This window comes from Fragaria vesca, linkage group LG3 (genome assembly GCF_000184155.1).
Source record: "Fragaria vesca subsp. vesca linkage group LG3, FraVesHawaii_1.0, whole genome shotgun sequence".
Lineage (NCBI taxonomy): Eukaryota > Viridiplantae > Streptophyta > Magnoliopsida > Rosales > Rosaceae > Fragaria > Fragaria vesca.
In genome coordinates this window covers 3712721-3725436 of record NC_020493.1, presented here as the reverse complement: position 1 = coordinate 3725436, position 12716 = coordinate 3712721, and the positions used below count along the sequence as shown (strand labels likewise).

Here is a 12716-nt window from a genome sequence, read left to right as displayed (position 1 = left end):
TTTAGTATCATTATCGTCCAACAATCACTGTTATGGTAGTGTCATTTGTGGAGCAACTGTTTTGAAGCTGCTGTGGCCCCTGTGGGACAGAACTTCTCCAAGCAAATGTAGGCTGTTTAGGTTGTGGAGCATCTGTGTCGCTACTTAGCATGAAAACAACCTCCGGCATGATTGGCCTATCTGCGGCATCATCTTGTACACAAAGAAGCCCGATATGAATGCATCGCATTACTTCTCTTAAGGAATATGCCTTGGCCAGTTCTTCACCTACAAAGTCCACTCCCTTGCCTTCAGTCCACAAGTGCCATGCCTGGACATATTAGTAATGTACGGTACGGTGGCTTAGAATAGTAGTGTGTTGTTCAAAAATTCATAGTTTCAACGTGATTAGTGTGAGCTTATAGGCTAGAAAGCCGAGCTGTTGTTCATGGAAGTTTGCTATTCTTCTTGCTGATTTCCAATACCAAGACCCCAAAGCTGTAGACATCTGATTTTTCTGAAAATATTCCTCCCATGGCATACTCCGGAGACATATAGCCTCTACAAAGGGAACTCGTTAGAACTTGACATCACAAAATAGCTTCTTGCTCCTGTTAAGAAAATTTTAACCAAAATTTGTACTTTAAAAGCCACATTCAGGTAAGAATGTAACTAATCTTCAGTTATATTCGTATGCTAAGACACTAAAACGTTTGTTGTGATTAGTGTAACTAGCTAGTCTGAGAATAGGATAAAAATGACGCTTACAATGTTCCGACAACTTTCTGTGTATTCTCTAGATCTGTCCCATCACTCCCATGAACAATACGTGCCAACCAAAATCTGAAATTTTGGGTTTCATTTTCTCATCCGAATCTTATCAGCCAATTCATACTTCCCTGCATTTCCTGTGGTCTTTCCTGATTTTGCAAATATCACAATCAACTGTGAGTCGGAGTGACAATAAATAAGAAAAGTTGGTTCAATTAGGTCACCTACTTCACTACAGGAAGGCTACATAATTTAGTATATCAACTAGTATATGCATGATACAGATTACTTGATCATGGAGTACTCTTTCTCTTACCTCTTTGGTGAGCTCGCATCCTGTAGAAACCAAACACAATGGCACCCAAGATACTGATCAAACAGATAGCTGTGAGACTGACAATTAATTTTATTGGCCTTCCTTCACCTGAAAAACGAATTTATAATATACAGATCATGAAACAATCAAAAAGCTCATGCTAATTAGAGTTCTGTGAGCACTATAATATCATTTACCCAGTTCTGCTCTTGCTACCCGAATAAAAACATCAACTCCACCAGAAGAAAACTGTTGTATATCAATAAGATCTTTGGACCAGACCAAACAACCAATACTATTAACAAATGCATAAGCCAGACAAGAACAGTTATTTAGGCATCGGATCTTGCAGTTTTCAGATGTGTCTGAAACGAAAGAAGCATAGAATTCATGCAAATCTGGTACTTTTAGCCTTACCATCTTCAAAAACCCATCATCTTCTTTTTCTCTTGCTGCAACTGACCGATTTGTTTGTCTCTGACAAAACATTTTGCTTTTCCTCACACACCTTCCAGTCCAGTTCCCTTTGCTCCATTCCTGGTCTGATTTGGGAACAAACCCTTTCAAACACTTGCAGATTGGAGATTCAGAAGCTTTGCAAACTCCGAAAGATCCACAAGCACCATAAATGTCACATGGATGCTTTGGTGCCGCCACGCCAAGAGTCCAGTTAGAAACTTCAACTGAAGCCATAAACTTGGTTATACCTTCAGAAGAGATTTCTTCATAAGTTGGGTAAAGTAGTCTACCCCAACTTAAGTACTTTCTTCCTTGCTCCACATTATCATCTAGAGTAAACCCACTCCGATATTGAGAGTTCATTTCAGGTATCCCAATAAACCTTGATTTATCCCATGGACCACTTCTCCAATAGGGTGCTGAATCCGTTCCATTATTGACCCAAACAAACACTTGTGATGGCGTCTCTGCTGACAATCCAACCCAGAATCTGCCAACAGATGGATCATTTTCACTTTTCCAAGAAGTCAAGACATTCCTCTTCCCAGATTTGCTATCGAATCCCAGCAGCTGAGTCGGTAACATAGTGTCACCAGGATGATCAAAGCTCTGCCATACTACTCCATCGGCTTCTACATCATTTTTCACAACAAAATTTCCACTATCTAACAGAAGTGCAACAACTGAACTAGTATTAGATGTTGACACCTGACTCGTAACATTGCTTGACCACACCGAATTCTGCTTCCCATCTACAAGCTCCAAATTCCTATTTCTACCAAGTCTTAGACCTGCCAAGCCATCTGAAACTGCAAGAGGCCTTTCCCTATTGGCCACCCACACTTGTTTACGAGGATATATATTCTTGTGCCATAACCCAACATACTGCTTACTCGAATCATTAAAACTAAAGAAACCCAATTCGAAAATCCGGCCAGGGGAGACTAGAGTTTGTCCTACTGCTAATGGTTTGGAATTAGTGATCTCTTGAACCTCAGCACAATAACACCCTAAACTAAGCAAGCTCAAGATCAACAACAACATCAAAAACATAATGGAATTCAAACCCCTAATCATCTCTGCTCTAAAACCCATACGCATCAGACTAAGTTTAGTTGCTGAACATTGAATTTATACAACTTCCATCATCAAAATGACAGAAGTATCATATCAAGCTGTGTAATGATGCATGTTCAGAACAACAAATACGAAACGTATTTGACTGAACCGGTTTTAAAAGGTGGACGCACCAGGCGGCCTGGACCCAGTCCCACTATGTTCCGCCTAGCGGCCCAAAGGCTCCCCCTAGCCCACTTGGACCTAGTCTACCTTTACTTTGTTTTTTTTTTTTTTTTTTTTTTAGAAGAATATTTAACCCTAATTGTGTGAAATAGCATAACCCTGAAATGGCGCCAAGTTCCACATCATGACATTGATATCCATGAATGCAGCTCTGAAATCAACATCGGTTTAAAATCAGTTAGTCTTTGTCTTTGGAGTTATAAAGATAATGTCGAATTCAGAGTCTTAATGTGAGACATTTTCTAGAAGATGACGGATTAGGAAAAGGAAAGAAAGAAATAACTAGGAAATTTATGTCATAAGATGTATACAAACATTCAATTGAAAATGCTCATATATTCAAAAGGAACTTTGTTGACATACCTATCTAAACATAGAAAACTTCTTCATTGGTGAATGTATGTAATGATTTTGGAGGAAAATGAAAGACATACAATCGAAGCTTCAAGAGAAAACTTTGGTTCAAATTTTCGTGCATACCATTAGGTACACGAACGTAGTAGGTGTGTTGAACCTTGGAACGTCAAAAATCACATACGTCAAAAATTACATTATTATAAACGAGATGATTTGTCATTTCGTAAAGTTAGAGAGTTCCACAAATGAGATGAAATGCGGATGAGTGAAATAAAAATGGTATATTGGAGTCATGTATTCCTATAATGATTTCGAACCCATGCCATGACATATCATAACCTAAACCATGCATGGAATTGGCTCGAGCATGCTTAGAACACCTAATAGGCTCCCCCTAGCCCACTTGGGCCTAGTCTACCTTTTACTTTTTTTTTTTTTTTAGAAGAACCTTTGACCCTAGTTGTGTGAAATCACAGAACTCTGAAATGGCGCCAACTTCCACATCGTGACATTGATATCCATGAACGCAACTCTAAAATCGACATCGGTTTACAACATGTCATTAAAATCAGTTAGTCTTTACTCTTTAAGGCTGATATCAGTAGGTATACCGATTTTGTTTATCAATACCATGTACTAATCAACTTATAATTGGTAGACCAAATCCTCTACCAAAACCAACTATCAAAGTTGATATACTAACTTAATTGGTACGGTTGATTGGTTTCGACATAGACCAAATTGCCATCCCTGTTAGTCTTCATCTTTGGAGTTCTGTACGTGCTTCTTTGGAGGTGAAGAAGCATTGTACATTTGTATGTCACTATTTGCTATTTGCATGTGTAATAGTTTAAGAACAAATGTGTAAAAGAGGCTTGTGACAATGGAGATGGCTTTGGCTATGAAGTATTTCTGTAGTTATTACATCTAACTATAGAATTATATACATATTTGCTTGTACACCAAGAATGGATGGACGAGCAAATAAACAGGTAGCAAAAAATGTTGTATCCATATGTTGCTTGTCACCTTCCATCTACCACTGTAATAGTGACATGGTTTACAGAAGCTAAATCTGGGGTTTCTTCTTCTGTACTAAAAGTTGTATCCACATATTTCTTGATTGAAGTAAACATGGGTTCTCTAGGCAATGGGAGATTTGCAGTTTCACTCTCCAGCATTAGCACCACTGCTGACATGGTTGGTCTCGAATCTGCGGAATCTTGCACACACAACAATCCAACATGTATGCATCTCACTAGTTCAGATCGATTATTACAAGTTTCTGCAATGGAAGGATCAATGAGATCCTCTGGTGTATTTGCATTCCAGAGATTCCATGCCTGAAAAACATTCCATCATATCATAGTTTCAGTATATGCGCACAGAAAGATTAAACATAGCATCTAACAGTAACATTATACATATTGTACTCACATATCCAATAAGGCTCAAGTGTTCTGAGGTTCGTAAGCTAGTGTTCCTCCGGCCACTCACAATCTCTAGCAGCAATACCCCAAAGCTATAGACATCCGACTTCACTGAAAACAGACCTTCCATTGCATATTCAGGTGACATATAACCGCTGCATTGTAGAATCGACATGTAAACATTAGATTGATAGACCTTTGACAAAGACAAATGAGGTTAGATGCGTCAACAGCTCAGACTTACTATGTGCCAACAACTCTCATCGTGTTTGCTTCGTGTTGGTTCCCCCCAAATATTCTTGCCATACCAAAGTCAGAAATTTTGGGGATCATATCTTCATCTAGCAATATGTTGCTAGCTTTCAAGTCTCGATGAATTATTCGAAGTCTTGAATCTCTGTGGAGATACAGGAGCCCTCGTGCAATCCCTTCAATAATCATGAAGCGTTTACTCCAATCTAGTAGCGCTTGCTTAGTTGCATCTGCCATTTCACCAAAAACAGAACTACTCAGTGAACTCCCTCTCATTACAATCTGTCTATTTTCATGTAGCTGTATGATACGAAAGGTTACTTCTGTTAGCTAAAGAGAACATACCGAAAAGAAAGAAATCCAAGCTTTTGTTTGGCATGTATTCATATAGCAGCATCTTTTCTTCTCCTTCAATGCAACAGCCTACTAGCCTAACAAGATTCCTGTGCTGTAACTTAGCAATCAAATTGATCTCATTCTTAAACTCCTCCAACCCTTGGCAAGATACTTGAGAAAGTCTCTTGACAGCTACTTCTTCTAACCCTGGAAGGACTCCCTGGAAATGAAATAAAGAGCGAAATCTTTAGTACATGCAGATCAGTTCAATATTTTCAGATATGTTCATCAATTATCATATAAATTCACCTTGTAGACAGTACCAAATCCCCCATTGCCAAGCTTGTTTACTAGAGAAAAGTGGTCAGTAGCAGCTGCTACACTGTTGAAATTGAATGATGGCAAATCAGGTCCATTTGCTTGATTCCCATCTACAGTCGGGTCAACTGATCCTGACATTTCTGTTGAGAATTCTTTGCTCTTGCCAGCATCATAAGTTGGCGTTTCACCGATTCTCAACCATGATATTGAAGTGGTGGGCAACACTGAAGATTTAAAAATGAATGAAGAAGTTAGGAACAGAATGGTCAAAACATTATATCATGTGCAGCTTCTCATTCACCAAAAAGAAGCAAATCCACATATCATACCTTTAAGTTTTCCTTTGAACCTCCATACTAGAAATATCAAGATGGCAACGAAGATTGCAACCGCTACAGAAATTAGTGATATCACAAGGGTGGATAGTTTCTTGCTGCCACCTATAGCCAATAAGAGAGCGAAGAAAAGGTATTTGAGCACCAAACTATGTAAAAAAAAAAAAAAAGACAATTCAGCTGATTGTTTCTGTAAGCCATTACAAAGACTAGTTCTACTACAAGCTTACTAAAAGTGGGATTCTACATGCTAAACCCTTTCTCTGCTATGTTCTGAATTTCAATAATTCCAATGTTTAACTATGACTAGAAAGAACCATCCATGCATGAAACCAAACAACAAAAACCTCAGCAACGACAAAAAAATCTAGCTAGTACTAATCCATCGACTAAAACTAAACAATCAAAACCAGCAACAAGAAAGAGAAACAGAATTTGAGAACCTAAATCGGCATGAGCAACACGAATATACAATGTGTTTCCCCCCTTTGAAAACTGTTGCACATCGACCAACTCAGTTGTCCAAATCATACAACCAAGTCCAGAAACATCTGCATAAGCAGTGCATGAACAGTTGTTCAAACAAGACTGCTCACAGCTGATCTGTGGACCTGTCACCACCACTAAGTCGGCAAAATCCGGCACCTTAGTACACTTCACCGCCACAAACCCATCCTCACCATCTTCAACATTAGTACTATTTCTCTGACACTTCAATGGTGTCTTCCTTTCACACCCCTCTGACCAGTTCCCCCAATTCTTTCGTTCAAATCCTTGCATACACTCACAACTAGCATCATCCGAAGCGCTACAAAGCCCGAAGTTCCCACACTTGTTATAAAGCTCACACCCGCTGCTCTTGTTCGGCTGAGACATAAGATCAACCCACTTGTTCAACTCATCCACCCAAATACTCTGCTCTTCATAACCATCCCACCTAATCTGAAACCTCAGCCTATCTGACACATTCCACGGTGTGTAAGACAAGTAGGTGCTCCCATTTTGGTCAGCACGATCCGTTAGACTAAACCCAGCAGCGTATCTTGTAGGCATATCAGGAAGACCAATAAATATCAACTTGTTCCAATGCCCACTTCTCCATCTCCGTTCAGAACCATTCCATATCATAAGCTGTGGTGCTGCTCTGGGATCAACCCCAGAGAAATAGTCACCTGGAGCTGGATCGTTGGCTGATTTCCATGACCTGAAAGCACGATTCTCTCCTTCTTTAGCGTTCACCTTCACTCTCATCCCAGGCAGAAACGTATCAGTAGGATTATCAAAACTCTCCCAATATGACTCGTTGGTTTCATTTGTCGAAAGCACAAGATTTCCTGTATCTCTCAGGACTGCAGATGTGTTCTTGGGTAGTGATGAGACATTGCTGGACCATATTTCAGTGCTGTTTCCTTCTAGAATCACCAGGTTTCCATCGCTTCCGATTGTTAAGACTCCAGTTTTATCAGAAACAGGGCTCTCTCTGTTTGCGACCCAAACGATCGCCGGGTCTGAAAGTTTGTAGTACCAAATACCGACGTAGCGAAACGATGAATTCCCCGGACTGAAGAAGCCAAGCTCGAAGGTTTGGCCATTGGAGATCAAAGTCTGGCCGTCTTTTATAGTCTGACCTTGTGTGATTGAACTCGAAGCAGAGCAAATCAGAGGAACAGAGCAAGAAACAATTAGAAAGATAGAAAGAAGCTGGAAAACAGAACCTGGGTTTTTACCAGTGATGATTTCCATTTGAGAGGCTCACAGAAATGCAAGCATTCTATGGTCTGGAATGTCAGAAACTACACAAAATGAATGATTGAAGCGTGTGAAAGGTGTGAAGTCGGCAGAGAGGGTGTTCAACACATGGGGTTGGCTGGTGGTACTTTCGTCGTCGGTTGTTTAAGTAAAGGTTTTAGACTATGGAGTTGGACCAAACAGCGCTGGATACGGTAATCGTTTTCGCTTTGACTTACTGACTGGCTTTGTTTTCGGTGGTTTGGAATTATGCAGAGGACTAGAATATGTTGAAGTACTCAAGTAGACGAAGAATCTATTCCAATATTGCATGAGCTCTTGCGTATATAGATAGACGCGTTTTAACAGACACACATTTGTATTATTATGATTGATGTAAGACGTGCCGGCAAGTAAAATTCTTATATGTGATGATTCATTATCACAGATTAGAAGTTTGAAACTATGAATCATTGATCTAATGATCACGACAAAAGAAGTAGATCAAAGTAGTAGAGTAGACCTTGGTACCGTACAGAAAACCGTATATGGAGTTTTTTTTTGGCTGAAATACGAGTGAAAGAGATGAGTATGCCCCCCAGCTAACACTATTACTCAATTACCAAAGGAAAAAAAAAAAACAAGAGAGGAGAACAACCAAACCTCATGAAATTGAAGAATACCCAAAAGACACTATTACAATAAGACGAAACATATCTCATTAAATTAGTTAAGTTAACAACGTATGCTGATTATTTAATAAATCTACGATTATATCCTTTTCACAATAAATATAAAAAGATAACAAAATTTCATGTTTAAAATGCAAATTAAACCCTCCCAAGTCCGGACTTCATGATTGTATTCTTGGTTTGTAATAACCCTACCATAACTTTTTGTAATTCTGTTGCCTTGAGAGAGAATCATAGAGAACATGAGTGAAGAATTGACCCTGCGTTTATCACATTGTGCAAGTCATATATTATACAGAAAGCACATGCATCAGACAATGATTCCTCCAAGGTGTTTGTTGGAAGTCTCATATAATAAGCTGAAAATCTGGAATAACATGGCACAGGAAGAAACCCACAAGCCAGGAAGGATGGATGGTTGATGGTTCAACAATAACATACCTGGTAATTTCCCAGAACACAACGTTGAATGTTGAACAGATGGAGTTGTTGCGCCTAAAAATGATCATGTGTTTATAATTTCTAGCAAGACATTTTTATAATGATCATGTTTCCTTCGACCTGACTCAAAACTAAAAATAGAAGTATAATATATAGGTGGTTATTGATCAGCAAACGAGTAACGTAGAAAATGCATTTCATCAATTTTCCACGAGTTTTCTAGAAGAAGAACATGATTCATGCCATCGATATGGTACATGATCTCAACATTGAGCTTCGTAATTTTGACCAATGCACTTATAAACCAGACGTATTTGTCTCTTTAAAACTATGTATATATATTGATCGAATATTAAACCCTAAACTCTAAACTTTAAACCCAGATAGACGGAATTGTTATTTGCCTTTAGACTGGAATATAGTATCGTACGTCTCACACTGTAAAACTATGCTCCTCGATCATACAACAGCAATATTTGAAAGTACGTGGTAGAAGAAGAGAAAGTCTACAAGAACTACTGATAACTACTTCTGTTTATTGTGAACATGAAGACGGATTGACGAGTACCGATCCTTTTCTAAAGCAGAGATATTTTAATGGTATTCAAGGACCCAAATCGTTTAATATGCCTACTTAGTGTACGTGATAGGTCATGCACTTTCAATCAAAAATGTCTGAAAACAAGACAATCCTCTGTAAAAAAATGCCAGACCCAGAAACAACTAGTACCACTTTTGTTTTTGAGCTAGCTGATCAATCAAAACCTAATAGTCACCACCATAGCAATAATATTCATTGTTGTGTCACCATCCCATTAATTTTTTTGACTTCAATCGTATATATACACATGTAGTTGGACGAGAAAACTTTGTTTTCTTTATATAAATTAGGTCTGATAATTAAAGTTTGAAATAGATTAAAGAACATAGCGACGTCTCTCGAGCACTTTAATTAAAATCTAATCGAATTTATGTAAAATACAAGTCAACATTTTTGCCGATGGGGGACAATGAAAATTTTCTAATTGAAAAGACTTGGAAACAATTTTTAGAAGCCACAAAAGTCAGGTAAAGCCAGCCATGGCTGTGACTGTGAAATCTCTGTCTCTTTTCCTTCCTTTCTCATAAGAAGAAATTTGGAGGAATCGTATGGGCCTGCCTGAAAACGAACACAAACTGACGAAAGCCCAAAAAGAGCCCAAGAGAGGCCCTGGGTACAAGTCAATTTTTTGTTAGGAAGACGGGACCATAACTGTTATGTTCTCCAACCTTTAGGTATTGTACAAGAAATATCGATCATGACATCTTCATGGCATAAAATTACTGAAAGAGAAATTTCAAATTTGAAATTCGAAATGTTTATTTTGTTTTTTGTGTCTCAAATGAAACTAGTTCATAGGATTTTGCTCATTTCTAGATCTGGTAACGAGAGAACTAACCGATCTTGAAGGATTCAAATTTAATTTAATCTTTTTTTTTTTTATCAGGTAAATATTACAACTTTTTTTTAGAGACTATATATGCCGCTAGACCAAATGGTATTGGGCAATTTAATCCGATCTTGAATATTACATATGTGTAGTTTCTAAGAAAAAATAAATTATAATAACTGTGTAGAAAAGCTTATTAAATAAAAAAGATAGTACCTAGTGGTGTTCTAGCTAGTGACTGTGAATATTATACAATGCTTTCGATTTTCAAATTGATCTTTTCAAACCGTAAGAAAATGGGCGTTCTTGTCTTATGCTGTCCATGCTGCAGCAATCCAATCCCAGACGAAAGTTCAGTTTGTTCAGCTCTAATTTCACGGTAGCTTCCCATGCAACTTCGAGGAAGGAGAACTTTCTTAAATTCTATTACCAGTTGATCAAATGAAACAAGAACACATTAATTATAAGTCTGATTTTATCCATATATACCTTCACATTATCACATATAAATAGTGTATGGTGTTCCCAATCTTCTTGCCATCGATCAGTCTTATTAGTTTCCACATTTATAAGAGCAAAGTATATAGTTTCAAATAGCAATGGCGTCGAGAAGTGGCCCGCAGGTTGTGTTTGAGGATTCGTTTCCGACGATGTTAGAGAGGTTAGGAGAGGAAGGGTTTATGAGGGAGTTGTGCAACGGGTTCCGTCTGCTGAAGGACGAGAAGAGAGAGGTGATCACGTTCGAGAGCTTGAAGAGGAACTCGGCGATGCTGGGGTTGCAGGGAATGAGTGATGAAGAGCTGAGGTGCATGGTGAGAGAAGGTGACTTGGATGGAGATGGTTGTCTGAGTGAGATGGAGTTTTGTACTCTCATGTTTAGGTTGAGTCCTGCTTTGATGCAGGTTTCTAAGGAATTGTTGCAGGAGGCTATAGTACGCAGTTAGCTAGCTAGGTTTCTGAAATGTAACCATGCAAGCTCAGTTATCCGTGGATGTATGTTTATTTGATTCTACCACAAGAAAATAAAGATATTAATGCTGTTTTTTACTTGGATTCTTCCTTGAACATTCTTACATTTCAAATTTGATCTGAAATAGTACTTACACATGGAAGAAAATTTTCATTTGTATTCGGGCATTGATTTTTGCTGCAAATACTGATGCGCTAGCGCCAACACAATATGTACGAGGACAGTAAATCATAATTAAAATGAGAATACACTCAACAGGCACAAATTTTAGTTTTTGACTCTTGTATATATACGTACATATAGAATATTGTTTCCAATACACCGATTAAACATCGTCAAATTAATTACTCGTTTATCAACTTATCAAGCGACAATTCGTCAAATAAATGAAATGGCTGCCGCGTGATGATATTCCAATATACAAAATTTACCTTATGCTATATATATTGCAACATTTAGAATCAAATTCTATGATGCAGAACACAATTCTAACCAAATTTAACAAGGAATCTCGAAAAGAAAGAAGCGTCGTCACATTAACAAGAATGATTTGAATATTGAAAATTAGTATTCAAATAGACTTCTGAATGATGGAGTTAATCATAAATTACTTTTTTTAGATATATTGGAATTCTCGAGCAAAAGACAGATTACGTATGGTACAGTGAATCTGATTGGACTGATTGGAGCATATTTTGATTAGAACGTCCGTTTAGAACGCATTATACCTTTCCGGAATGAGAACAATGAGATCTACAAGACTCACAATAGTGAGACATGTCATATTTAGGCTAAAATATGTCGTTTTATTATTCGATCTGATTTGGCATTTAAAAATATTGTTTTAGGATTTCTACTTCCTTTAGGTTTTATTATTTTTTAGTTCTATTCTAAATAGGATTTAGTCAGGAGTTAGGGCATATATAAAGGCACCTTATATGTTGTATTATTCATTCAATTCATCAATCATATTATTATTAATCAAACTTAAGAGGTTTCTCTTATTTTCTGGTAAATTCTAGAGTTTTGCCTAACAGTTTACACTTTTCTAGGGTTTAATGTTTGTTAGCCCCCGTATCTCTCGTTGCGTTAGTTGGTATCAGAGCGGGTTTCTCTCGTCTCTTTTATCTACTAGATTATCCATGACCTATGAACCAGTTATAAGAGCATATTTGGATTGCCTTTTCGCTCAGATAACTGCTACTAGTAATAACCTTTAAGCTCAAATATGAGGATTTCGAACAAACAACAACAACAACAACTGCAAGAGAAATCAAGGAGGAGAATCCAAGGGGCAAAATCAGGTTGCTAATCATGTTTCCCATACTTTTCTAGTTACATGTATGGAAAGGACTTTCTAGATTCACTACCAAAAGAAATGCTTTAGCCAACGAAAAAAAAAAACCAGGCCGACGAAGCATTTTTTCGTCGGCTATGGTAAACTTTAGCCGACGAAAAAAAAATTTCGTCGGCTAAAGTTCACAAACTATGGCCGACGAAATATTTAAAAGTTTAGCCGACGAAATTAATATGTCGTCGGCTAAAGTGCTTTATATTTGCGGATCTGGACAGGCAGCAGCTCATCTTGGAAAAAAAA

At 37.9% G+C, this 12716-nt stretch overlaps 1 protein-coding gene across 1 annotated transcript in view; it reads right to left on the bottom strand.

Annotated features, from left to right (window-relative positions):
* The window catches only part of LOC101310880, a 1534871-nt gene that overhangs the window by 22403 nt on the left and 1499752 nt on the right, over positions 1–12716 (bottom strand). Inside the window, exons 13-21 of the mRNA XM_004295332.1 lie at positions 6302–7481; positions 5853–5963; positions 5512–5747; positions 5212–5422; positions 4859–5096; positions 4682–4769; positions 4214–4527; positions 1264–2540; positions 1067–1174 (exon numbers count right to left, since the gene is read on the bottom strand). Of these exons, the coding sequence (XP_004295380.1) occupies positions 1067–1174; positions 1264–2540; positions 4214–4527; positions 4682–4769; positions 4859–5096; positions 5212–5422; positions 5512–5747; positions 5853–5963; positions 6302–7481 (3763 nt within the window). The remainder of the gene's footprint in view (positions 1–1066; positions 1175–1263; positions 2541–4213; positions 4528–4681; positions 4770–4858; positions 5097–5211; positions 5423–5511; positions 5748–5852; positions 5964–6301; positions 7482–12716) is intronic.